We start from the raw sequence: 13152 nt of genomic DNA on the forward strand, positions 1-13152 counted from the left end.
CTGAGTACGAGGAAAAAGTGCGGAGCCTCTGCCAAAGCTAGAGAAAACCAGCTTCAGAGTAACTCACAGAGCTTACTAGGAACAAAAGTCAGTTTTCTGATTGTGTCAGGCAGTCTGTGTTGTGATAACTTTCCAAGTCTCTAGTCTCCCATTTAAGACTCTATTTTAATGAAGATCTTGCATAATGGTGCTACTCTATTCCTGCCTGCTAGCATTATAATCTTCATAGACTCCTTCTCCCAGGTGGCATTAAGCACTTCCAGTCCTCCAAAAGGCAAAGCAAAGGTTATCTTTCTTGCTCTAGTGATGCTGGAGAGCAAATGCCAGTAAGGAAAAAAATGAAGCAAAAGAGTTTGTTTCAGACAAATTTAAGAACAAGGCATATGAACCTTCATACCTACCAAAAATAAAAGACCAAAGTGCCAGTGGCTACAACAAGCATTATACCTTCAAACTATACAATTTTAAATTATTTTTTTTCAAACTACTAAACACATATATAGATTTGGCTTTGCACTGTGAGGCCTCAGCTGGAATACTTTTCACAGTTTTGGGCACTGTGCTTCAGGAAAGATGTGAACCAACTGGAGAGAATCCAGATGAGAGCAACGAGAATGATCAAAGGTCTAGAAAATGTGATGTATGAGGAAAGACCAAAAGAATTGGGTTTGTTTAGACTAGAGAGGAACAGTCTGAGGGGAGACATGACAACAGTCTTCAGACATGTTAAAGACTGGTGCAAAGGGGAAGATAAACTGTTCTCTATTTCTACTAAAAGTAGGCTAAAAAGCAACATATTGAAATTACAACAGTGGAGATCAGATTATACTTTAGAAGAAACTTTCTATTAATTACAGCAGGTACACCTGAGCAGATAATGCCTGTGGAAGCTGTGGGATCCTATTGTTTAAGACTGGGGTACTCTTACAGTCTGGTCTGCTCTGTGGTAGAGGATGAATGATAAGACTGGTCCAAGTCCTTTCCAGCTTATTTTCCCCAGTGTTAGGAATGTAGGAGAGAGACTGTATGTGAACAGAAAAATTCATTTTTTTCTGAAGGAATTTGGACAGGTCTGACCTGAATGATCTTTGAACAAGAGATTAGTTGCAGCCATAACTACAGAGTTAGTATTACTACCTTGTCACCGTTACAAACTGTTTGCAACTGTCACACTCAGGAAATTCTGATTCTTATCTGCTCTAAAGTCCCCACTTATTCTGGACACCATTCTGGCAGTGGAGGCCTTTGTCAAAGATCTTGAGTATAAATAAGCATAAAATCCTAAATGTTGTAAAACACACCATCCAGTGATAGATTTCTATGAACTCTGTTATATAGAAAGATTTAATACAGGAAGGAACCCAAACATGTGACACTTTGTTAGAAAGTAGAAGATTACATAGTACAACATGTATTTTGGAATGAATTTACAATGAATTTTAGCTATAAAATAGAATCAAAGGAAAAACAGGTGAAACTAAGACAAATGCAGGGTGAATTGAGACAAAGTGCCTGACTGATAATTCCAGAGATAATTGGGAATGCAGGTTAGGACTTCTGTGATCCTTGTTCAATAAGTGGCGCTTTTTTTGTTTCTGTTGCTGATTTTTTGTCTGTTTTCCATTTATCATGAAAATAAAAAATAAAAAAGGGCAAGATTGCAAAAGCCAGCTTTTTTCTCAGTTTCTTTGGTGCTTTTTGCTAAGCAGCCTTGGAGCTACAGAGGTTCACAGTCTTTCACATAGACTCATGCCCTAGAAGGATTTACAGTGAAAAGAAGAGTCCTTAAAATACATGACCACATAGACAATCATATGGGATCTGCTGACAATACATCTTCAGATGTCTGCATCCTGGTAGGGGCTGTCCATGAAGAGGCCTCTCTTCTCAGACAGGCACAGGTCACCAGGTCTGTGGAAGTGGTGGTTGGATTTGGAGCTGCTATATGTACTGGCTTCTGAGGAGAGAGTTCTGCAGAGGAGGAACTGTCTCTTTTGGTTTACTGTTTCCAGGGCACAAACTCAGGGTTTAGAAGGAGTGCTGTGATACGAATATCCTCAGCCGGATGACAGAGCTTCCTCTGAAGTTGATGACAGTGTTAACAGTGATCATTTCCAAGTCCAACTCAACAGTACGGGGCCCCTTCACCGGGCGGGTCATCACCAGAGTAGCACTGATCGGTCCTGTTTGCTGTGCACAAAACAAGAGAAAGCAGGTGAGATTGCCAAAAACAGCTCTTGAAAACTACTGTCTCCCTACTGTCTTCAAGCAGCCAAAATAGGTGTTTTCTGTTGCATCGTTTGAAACCACTACAATTGATGGGACAGAGTTTCATTTCAGCATTTGGCTCCTTTCCAGTGTTTTATGTGAGCTATCACTTTCTAGAGTTTGTAAGGCCTTTGGGAACCCTGCACATGAAGGGAGCTATTGACCACAGACACCTGCTATTGCCTAAATGGAAAGAGATGAAAACATGGATTCAGGGTATAAACAGGTAGTGACACATTTTTCTTCGTTTGTTTGCTTAAGATACTCTTTAGTTTGATGTAAAGGACAGTGCTACTGTGAAGCAGTGAACACTGAGAAGGGGTTATACTAACAGAGCTTGGAGAACAGACATTCCCACGTGAACAGGGTCCGGGTTTGTGGTACATTGTGTATATTAATGGCCTAAACCTCATGCTCCAAAGAGAGCTTTGAATATGTGACTGTGAACAGGGTCCGGGTTTGTGGTACGTTGTGTATATTAATGGCATAAACCTCACGCTCCAAAGAGAGCTTTGAATATGTGACGGCACTTCAGAAAACCAGTCCTTTATTGAGTGGAAACAGACCTTTGCAGTACCTGGCCAGAACAATGGATTATGTACATTTAAAAATCAGAGCTGCTGATGTTAGAACTGCCTGCAATTTGTTTTCCATCAGGAGCTTATGTAGATAAAGCAGGTCCTGTTTTACTTCGGAACTGGGCATTTGTATTTTCTCTGATCTCTTGGGCTGGGCTGGGCCCTGGTGCCTCAGCACAGGGTGCAGTGTCCCTCTTGCCTGGCCCTGCCTGCTCACCAACCAGGGAATGGCTGTGTGGTAAATCAATAGAACCAGCAGACTTGGGCAGCAGCAGTGGGTGCTGGGGCCTCTGTGCCTGGTGGATCAGCCCAGATGAGGGGAAAAGGTTGGTGGGATCAGTAATGACTTTGCAACAGGAAAGCTCATGTGAGATGTGAATGATCCCTTGGTAATGGGACCACACGTCAGTTCAGGATTTCGAAATATTTTCCTTTTCTTACAGTGGAAATCTGAGGCTTTTGTGAGAAATGTGTCCTGGAATCTGTGCCACTACTTGTGTCCGTGAGGAATGAGAACCATCAGTAGCCACTGAACATCATTTAGTATGAATGTCAGAGCCAGGTTTTGCCTAGGGCTGAAAATCAACCTCCTGAGTGTCACCATCCCTCCTGGAGGTGCCCCATTCCATGCAGACAGCCCCCATCACCCCCACAACTCAGTGGTGCAGTAGGGATGACTGGGGAACAGAGAGGTCTTCTGAGGAAAACAGATTTTAAAAAAAAGTAAGTTTTCTCTAACGGTGTCACATAAAATGCATGTTCTTGGTGAAAAAATGCATAACAAATTAAATCAAAGAACCCAGAAAGTCAAGTGATGTTTTTGCTTACTTTTTTGGTTTTCATGTTTTTCAATTTCCAATGAAGACTTTAATAAAACAGACAAGAAATGCTAAATCTTTTGGTGACAATTTCTGATTATCCATCAAGTAAGAAATGGTTTAGCACAATAGTTTCTCTTGAGCATGGGAGACCTGAGCTATTCTTAGACACAGGCACAGCCCTGGGCTTTCCTAAACCTACTGGCTCATGGGAGAAGCATGTTTGCTTTGGGTAGGTTACTCTCCCAAGAGAGCCAGCAGTTCCTGCAGATCAGCACACTGCTCTGCACGTCTCTGTGTGTAACAATGCCTCATACTGAAGGTTATATTGTAGTCATTAAAAGCCAAGTTCTGCTCTCAGGAAATTTCACTATTCCACGTTTTATCTCAGTGTGTGCTAGACTTACCCGCATGTAGAATTCCCTGCCCTCGTTCCCTGATTTGATTTGGAAGATGTAATAGGCTCCAGGATAGCGAGTTGTTGCTTGCATCTGAAAAATGTCTGAGGGCACAGACCTCCCAGACACCATATCCATCACTCTGTACAGGATGGTGAACGGCTGATCTCTGCAGCCAGGGTTTTCAGCTGGACACATGCAGCGGCTGATTGTCAGAGAGAGAGTTGTTAGCTGGGGTTAAAACTTGCTGTAATGTTTGATTCTTTAGATGCAAATACAGATGCATAAATAAACAAAGAATGAAACTTGAAATGAATTTTCACACTTTTAGTACTATCTGTGTAGCTATTCTGGCCTATCTATACCATTGCCTTGTTTTACTTGTCTTACAGGTGAAAATATCTAGGCATTCTTTGTCTCCTTAGATCACTTGAAAATATGTACTTTCTTTAAAGCAGCTCTGCAAGTTTAGAATACTCAGTACAGGCTTGTTCTGATAGTAATTTAAACTGAACTGTCCCCAAAATAATGTTAATTATTGGCTCATTTCACTGATAGTACTACATAAATGTAGTGTTCTTTATTTAACAATATTTTATATACTACATGAAAACATACAGTGAGACATCCTGGATCAAGCCAAAGCTTTAGCATCAAATACTGAGCCTAAAAGAAGAGGAGGATAGCAAGCCAAGCCTATGACACTTCCACAAACAGCCTCCAATTATTTGTGACTCAGAATTCTAGCAACAAAGATGTCTTCTTTGTATTTACCAGTTTTTAATGCATTTCTTATCCATCAGATTTTCCAGCTTCCCCTTACACCCACATGGATGTTTGGCATCCACAGCCCCCTGTGGCCAAGAGCTCCCACAGCCCCTTCATCTCTCTCTGCACAGCTCCTTTCTGACTTCATCTGATGCTCCCAGCTCTTCTATTGAATGGAAAGCACCTATGCACATTCAGGTTCCTTAGCTGGTCAAGAAGATGTGGTACACAATGGCATATGCTCCAAGGTTATTCTCTGCCTATTAACACCTGAAATTCAGATTGCTTTTCTGACCTCTTGTGAGTACTGCAGAACACAGAACTAGCACAACCCTCAAATCTCAGTTGGGATGGATTACGATCAAATCGGTGCTCTTTATTTAATTTGCAAATTTGGGATTGTCTTTTTACTTCACATTCATCTACACTGAATTTCATCTGCCATTTTATTGCACAGTCATTGAGGCTTATTCTTCAATTCTTTTCTACCTGCTCTTTTATCTGCTGTCCTCAGATACTGTTGCAGACTTTGCCCTTCTCATGGTTTATCTTTTTTCCCAGTTTGCTTATGATGGACCAAGTAGGTCCAGCTCAGACATCTGCAGACTTTCAATGTGAAAGCTGACAATTTAATACTCTATATATTTAATTTATTTAATACCTCTATTTATTTTTTATCTTTCAACCTCTTATTCTTCTGTTCCAGGGACTTCTCTCTGTTGCTTAAGGCTGCTTAATTTCCATAATAGCTATGTGAGGGCCTTTTCGGAAGCCTTTGGAAACTCAGACTACATCAGTCCACATGCCCTAGCCACATCCTGCCGATTTCTTCAGAGAACTCAAAAAGTTGTGAGGTGGGATGTGCCTTTATAAAAGCCATGTTGGGGAATTTACTAGACAAAGGTCTTATTGACTGTTTTTCTATAACCTCCAGTACTGACACTAATTTCGGACAGTTCATCTGTCATGGTCCCCATCAAGAGGCTCCTGGCATTACAAACACCCAGTTCCTTCCACAGAAAACACAGATGCAAGAAATCCACTTGGCTTTTATACTGACCACTTCTAGACATATGCCACAAATTAAATGCAGTCCCATCTAGACACGAGCCAAAGCCACCAAGCACAAAGCTCAGAGATCAAGAGTGTTGGTGCAAGCTGCTCTGCGAGGACTCTATGGTTGGGCTCTGGGGAATTTAGATATAGAGGCTTCAGATATTTCAAATTCCAGTTTAAGACTACCACCTCTGAAGGTAGGTAAACGCAGAACTGGAAGAACACTATGTTTTAGTTCAGAAAGCAATGTAAAGGCATGAATAAATTGTAATGGAGAGAGGCTAATTCTTAATCTCTTGCCTGTCTATAAATTACAGTAGGCTACCAAGCTGTCCCAGGTAATTGGGTTTAGTGTAAACAAGTATGGATGTAATACTATGGACTGCAATATAAAGAGATATGTCTGGAACTGAAATATTTTGAGCCCCAGGCAAATGCATACAAAACCATAAAAGAAACAGGCATTTTTAAAGAAATTTGAGATTATTTTTTTTGTTTGCTCAAGTAATTCCCAATTGAGACAGTAACAGGACTAACAGTCCCATGCAGACATACCCAATTTCTGGACAAGGCATATCAGTCTGTGAACTATTGAGAAATTTTAACCTTTAAGCAATAGAAAACTACTTGTATCCCACTATAACTATCATATAATATTTTAAAGTACATCCCAGGCATAAGCTAGTTAACATTTCCAGGAAATACACTGATAAACAGGATGCATTTGGGCATAGATGGAGTCAGTTCGTAATGTAAGTAAATGTCTCTTATTACACCACAAACATTTCTGTTTTCTCTACTAACTGATAACTGTTTTTCCAGTCTAACTTCCCACACATCTGAGTATGATATTCTATCATATCCTGCCTGATGACCTGGTAAGGAATTGCAATTTATTATTTTTATAAAGCTTACCAGTGGTAAATGCAGCAACAATATGTATGTATAGCTCTCTAGACAGACTTCATGGCTGTGTTGTAAAATTGCAGCTTATTTGGTTTACTCTAGATATGCTTCTCATAGACAGAGTTTGCTTTTGTGGCTCTGGGTATGTTACTCACTTCTCATTAATCTGGATATAAGGATCCTCACATCGTACTGGGTCTAAACATTTATATTCTCCTGGGATATTGAAACATGTTTGCTGTGCAGTGCACGTGAAGTTTCTGGTTTCACATTCATTGATATCTAATGCATGAGGAACAAGAGAAAGGTTAAAGCAGAGACATATGGACAAGACATCACTCCTACAAACCAGTTTCCGTCCTAAGGAATTGCTCCAAAATTCATAAAACTCTTGCACCACAAGAAATGGCCTTTTAATAACTGTCCTCTCTTTTAAGATCAGTTTTTACTCCATTCATTTCTGTTCATAGTAATGCTCCCATATGCTAAGTGCTGCAAAAAATCATGGAAAGGAATTGGCTGCTCAAGCTCTCTGACCTTAGAGAATGGCAGAAATAGAGAGGTGCAGCAGAGAGGAGAGCATTTGAGGTCTTTCCTGTGTAGTTATTTCCTAGTCAATAAAGTCTTACTTAAAACAGCACAGCAATTCACCTCAGCAGGACTATTCACGTGATGGCATTCTTACCAGAATTACATAATTGGCTCCTACGAGCATTTCACGATGCAATGCCAAGACCAAGCATCCCAATTCTTGAAAACCTCTTTCTAGACACAGGATCTATTTTCTGGTCCCCTGAGGTTTTAATCAGTGCAGGAATGTTCTTACCTTGGCAGCTCCTACTATCGTCAAGCAAGTTATAGCCCGAAGGACAGATACAGTAGTAAGAACCAGGCCCGTTCACACACTCGTGCTGGCAGAGGAACTCTGAGAAGCTGCATTCATCCATGTCTGCAGTGGTAAAACAAAGTTTAGTGTCTTTGATTTCCTGTCAAAAGAGAAGTCCCACAAGCAGGTGGCCATCCAGACTTGCTCAATCCCCCCAGCTGGAGACTGGCACCCTCCAGCTCTCTAAAACTTTGCAGCAACCTGGCAAAATGCTCTACAACATGTTCTTGGTTAAATACTTTTTTCCTAAGGAAACCAAAGCTGCTGCAGAACACAATGCATGGGTTTTATTTATTTATTTTTCTTTTCTAATACCTGTCACCAGCTGGCCATATTTTCAGTTCTGTTTTATGTCAGAGATAGAGATACTCCAACAACAAAGCTGCAACTGTAATTTGAAAGGAAAGACTTGGCAGTAGTTTTCTTTTCCTTTTTTTCCTTTTTCTTATTTTGGAGAGCAAACTTCCCTTTCCCAGGGCCACATGGGTCCCAGCAGAACACCTACAGCCAGTCCCATCTGTTTTATGTTTCTTAGCCTCTAGCCAGTTACTTCCAAGTCATTCCAGCAAGACTACAGAGCTCATCCCAGCTTGGGTCAGACCTACTGGAAGGCCCAGTCATCTCCCAGATACTCAGGAAGCTAAGCAATCTGTCAAATATCTGATTGAAAGCAGAAACTGTGCTTTTTTCCCCTTGCACTCATGAATTGACCAGTCATTGTGTTCTGCAGAACTGTGCTCAAGTGAGAAAGACAAACTTCAGAGCTGCACATTGGAGGCATGGCCGACTGAGGGGAAAGCAGAGGCGAAGGCACTAGGCTGAGGGAGGCTGCCGTTAATCATTTCCGTATTTCCCTGTTCAGGGGAAGAAGAAACAAAGGCCAGAGCCCCAGCCAGGAACTCCCAAGTTCTTATTCCCAGCTCTGACATGTTGACTCTTCCAGGCAAATCACTTTTACTCTTCAGGCTGAATTTCCCTTTCTTCTAAATTTGGCTCAGTCCCTTTTCCCATTTCTGGTGTTTTGTACAGATGGATTGTACCTGAAGTCCCAATATGTTAAAGTGGCTTTACGGCTGAAATGTCATTATCCAAAGGGAGATGAAAGGAACTGGACACCTACACAGTCCTGCTATTGTGAGAGCTTCCCCAGTGAGTTCACTGAAATAAACACCTTCCTGACAAAACATGAACTGAGAGCTGACTCCACAAGGTGACCAAGATGTCACCCACCCCCTCCAGGCACCCTAGCCCAGACCTGCAGCACACTGGATTCATATACACTGTGCTCAGCTGCTGTCAAGTGCTGAGGGACTTAGAGCCCCAAGGGTCCCACATTTTTGCTGCTGAATCCATAGGGTTCCTAAACACTTCTGGCATTCTGATGACTATGTGCAGACCACAAGATGGTGGGCATTAGAGCACATCTAATGCGCTTGGAAGACCTTTGTGATTAGAAAGTAATGACGATGTTGGGAAAGACAGGTTGAAATCTCTGACTCTCTCCCTGAAAAAAAACTCCCATCTTTAAGTTGGCTGCTAGGTCATGGATAAATCCAGCTCCTGTTGAAGTACAGGATCTGGCTGTCTCATAAGAGTGTCCTCCTAACCAGGCATTCCCTTTGCAAGCCTCCGAGATGCCTGGTGATTGCTTGTGAAATGAAAGGAGCTCATCCATAGAAATCTGACCTTCTTTGACAAACATTGTCCTGTGTATGATTGTCAGGAAAAGGTTTTCGCTAGGTCATGGATAAATCCAGCTCCTGTTGAAGTACAGGATCTGGCTGTCTCATAAGAGTGTCCTCCTAACCAGGCATTCCCTTTGCAAGCCTCCGAGATGCCTGGTGATTGCTTGTGAAATGAAAGGAGCTCATCCATAGAAATCTGACCTTCTTTGACAAACATTGTCCTGTGTATGATTGTCAGGAAAAGGTTTTCTGCTCTAAATCTGGCTAGTGGAAACTCCCTTTTGCTAACTTGACTCTCAGACATCAATGAGGCTCAAGCACCACCTTATGGGTCATTGCAATGAACTTGTCTGGTTCAGGCCCCCAACTAGCTCAGGAGATGAGCACTTAAAAAAGTGTAAAAGTCTAACTTAGATGAAAAAATTCCGTTAGAAAACAGAAAACTCAAGTTAGGTGTTGCAGTTTAAATGTTACACACTTAAGACCCTTTAGGAATTTAAACTTTGTTCTTTCCCTCATAATAAGGTTTGCAGGGAAAAACATCTTGGGAAACACTAATCTGTACACATACAGCATCTCCCATGTCTTCTCTCTCAGAAACACTATGTTACATGAGTTTACTGTAAATTAAAAACCAAATATTTTCCAGTGCATTTTCTCTTCCAAGAAATATTGGCTGGATTCTCTAATTTTATCAGGCTGTGGGAACATTAAGCAAGAAGTAATTTTTGCCTTCAATTAAAATGAAATAATAAAATAAAAACAAAAACAAAAACAAGAGAGGGGAAAATACAGTGACATAAGCATCGTTTATTCTGTTATGTGCTGAACAGATCAGCAATAGCTCTACTAAGGAACCATATATTGTTCCTGAAGTGTAGCCAGAGCCATACAGGGAAACTGAGGGAGGTTTCAGGCAGAAGTGGGCAGTTGTAAGAGCAAGAGGAATACATGCGTTCAACAAACAAATGGGAAAATCTTCCATGTCTAAGAAATACTTCATATAAAGTACTTCTTTAATCATGGAAAAATGTTCTAGGACTATCTCTACTTGCTCTAATAAAGCTTCCTGTTCAACATTACAAAGCATTTTCTTATGTTGTGCTGTTATCTTGGAGCTTTTGAATATTGAGCTTATTTCTTTAAAACCATTTGCAACTCTTTTCCACTAAGCTTTTCTGGGTATTTGTTGTGTGTGTCAGCTGGAAAGAAGATCATACGAGTTGCAGCTATTCTGCTGCTAATCAGGGACCAAGGCGAAAAATACTTTTTAAAAAGTATATACAAAACAATACCATGGAAAAGGTAAACTTAATAGAATTAAAGAAACCAAAGCAATAAGTAGAGACAGTTACCACTGCAGTTAACTCCATCAGCTTCCAGTTCATAGCCAGGTTCGCAGCGGCAGAGGAAAGAGCCGTAGGTGTTGACGCAGGTCTGAGTGCAAGGGTTTTCACTTGTACATTCGTTCACATCTGTGGGAAACCAATGCCCATTGCATCAGTGACTTCTCCCCAAAATCTATTTTCATTTTTTTTTACTGTAAAGCATTTCAAAGAGATCAGCTGTACAGTCAGAATGACTTGTTCTGAAAAAATATAACCAAGTTGTTTATTGGGATTCAGGCTGAGGCCTAGGAATAGTGTGTTGGAAACAGAACGTTTGTGGAAATGAAGCATTTTGGGAATGTCTTGAGCCAAAAAAATAACATGGAAGATGGAGATGAAATATTTATTACAAATGCTTCTGTCTTTATCCTGCAGAGCAAAATCATTGAGCAAATTTTGTCATTACAGACCTGAGATAAAATGCAGCAGGATTTTCCTGAGGGAGATAATGCAATGAGGAAGGAACCTCATGGAAACCTCAGGCTAAACTAAAAGCATTTTTTTATCTTTTAGGACATTAGCAGCTTCTGGCTACCGTTAGCATGGACCTTTTCCTGCATCATGTGGGAAGATGCTCCTGCTTTGCTAGGGAGGTGCTTTGTGAAGAGGTTGTGTTGACTTTGATTGAGGTAGCACACATCACAGCAAAACCTGGTTTAATGCTCAGGCCCCCAGTCTGGAACTTGGGAGACTGTAACCTAATTTACTAATCCAACAAAGGTTTCCTGTCTCAGATGGGTCACACGGCCTCAGATTTTAAAAAGAAGTTCAGTACCTAAACTCTTGGTAATTTCTGTGAATTGAGTGAGTTGAAGCTTGGGCTGCATATTTCTCCTGATACACTGGTCATGTTGCACCTGTACCTCTTCAAGCTACTTGAAACTACAGAAATATCTCCATCTGACAAACCTATGAACATTTCCAACAGCAATGTTGGAAGGTTTCTTGTGTTCTAAAAACTAAGCAAGGTTTAAGGGTATTGCTGCATTGGGACCAAAGATTTTGGTCATGGTTTAACATAAACATACCTTGGCACGATCTTCCGTCGTCGTTAAGGGTAAAGCCTGGGTTGCACGTACAGGAGTAGGAGCCAGGCACGTTGGCACACAGCTGCTGGCAGTAGCCATAGCGACATTCATCTATATCTGTAGGTGGGAAGGATGGAAAGTAGAGTGGTCTGTGTTTTCCCATGCAGATACAAAGCAGCCAACACACTGAGTCAACAGTAGCGATAACACAGAAATAACCCAGCATACTGGTTATGGATGGAACAGCCACATTTCCAGGTGTTCAGACATGGAGTCAAAATACATCTCTACCCAGTGAAATGTAGTCATGTGTTTTTATCCACATGTGACATCTATCAGTATGTCTGATGAATTGATTGTCATTGCTGCAATCTTCAGCTTAATGTGAACCGTTAAGCTCAGTCCATCCCGTTCAGCAGCTACCTCAAAGCAAACCTCATAGCTGGCACAGTCTGCCAGCACAAGCACAGCCAAAACTGCAGAGAAATTTTGCCAGAATCAAGACAGAAACCTTTTTTGCCTCCACATATACCAAAGCTACTCACTAAAAAAGCAGTGTTGCTAAAGGCTTCTTTTTTTGGAGAGTATATTCTTTGAAGAGCTTTTTATCCAAATAGTCACATTCAAATTTTATGTGGTTTCTTAACTGAGAAGTTATAGACTGTAAACAGTTAATTTAATGCCAAAATAGGAGTTTGGGCTGAATTGCAGCATTAGTGATGCATGCAACTGACTGTTACAAGCACAAGAAAATACTGTAAGATACGTAAGATGGTAAGTGCTGGAAGAACTTTGCCCCTGGACTAAGAACTGAAATGGAACACCTGGACTAGTTATCCTTTCTAAAGTTTTACATTTCCTTCAGCATCAGCTGGCTTTTGATTTATGGAGAGTTTTTTAATGACTGCTTTCAAAGGTTTGAAGTCAAGTTTGTGCAGTGTATTATCTCTGGTCAGATTGCAAGGTAACCTAAAGACCAGCTCAGTGATGGTGAGGATACAGCATTAGGCTTGGCCCAAATCCTGCAAAGAGTGAAATGGGTTTTAAGTAAAGTAGTACTTTATTTCACTGGCACAATGCAATACTTTAATACACACTTTGTCTTTTGCAGGACTGTTATCTCCAGAGTGCTGTGTTTTGAGGGTAAGGAGTTTTACAGGGCTGCTTCTTGTGAGAAAAACCTGTCTCTAAAACCCAACTCAGTCCTCTGATTGCAGTAAATGTTCTTTTACTGCTTTATGCCAGCAAAAATCACTTCTCCAAAGCCAGTGGAAAGTATGGAAAACTGAGACCTTTTTGACACATAGGGAAAAATATAGCAACTGTAAACACAATGTGCTTTTCACTCTGCATTGCTCTGTAATAATCCACCC

The 13152-nt window shown here is 41.0% G+C and overlaps 1 protein-coding gene across 2 annotated transcripts in view; it reads right to left on the minus strand.

Moving 5' to 3' along the window:
* Window positions 1-1313: 1313 nt before the first annotated feature.
* The window catches only part of FBLN5 (fibulin 5), a 45247-nt gene continuing 33408 nt past the window's right edge, over window positions 1314-13152 (minus strand). For both annotated transcript variants that reach the window (XM_009074959.1, XM_009074960.1), the window contains 6 exons: window positions 11780-11896; window positions 10719-10838; window positions 7619-7741; window positions 6948-7074; window positions 4072-4267; window positions 1314-2190 (listed from right to left, as the gene is read on the minus strand). In XM_009074959.1, the coding sequence (XP_009073207.1) occupies window positions 2029-2190; window positions 4072-4267; window positions 6948-7074; window positions 7619-7741; window positions 10719-10838; window positions 11780-11896 (845 nt within the window). In that variant the 3' untranslated portion in view covers window positions 1314-2028. The remainder of the gene's footprint in view (window positions 2191-4071; window positions 4268-6947; window positions 7075-7618; window positions 7742-10718; window positions 10839-11779; window positions 11897-13152) is intronic.

Source organism: Acanthisitta chloris, unplaced genomic scaffold (genome assembly GCF_000695815.1).
Source record: "Acanthisitta chloris isolate BGI_N310 unplaced genomic scaffold, ASM69581v1 scaffold19945, whole genome shotgun sequence".
Taxonomy (NCBI): domain Eukaryota; kingdom Metazoa; phylum Chordata; class Aves; order Passeriformes; family Acanthisittidae; genus Acanthisitta; species Acanthisitta chloris.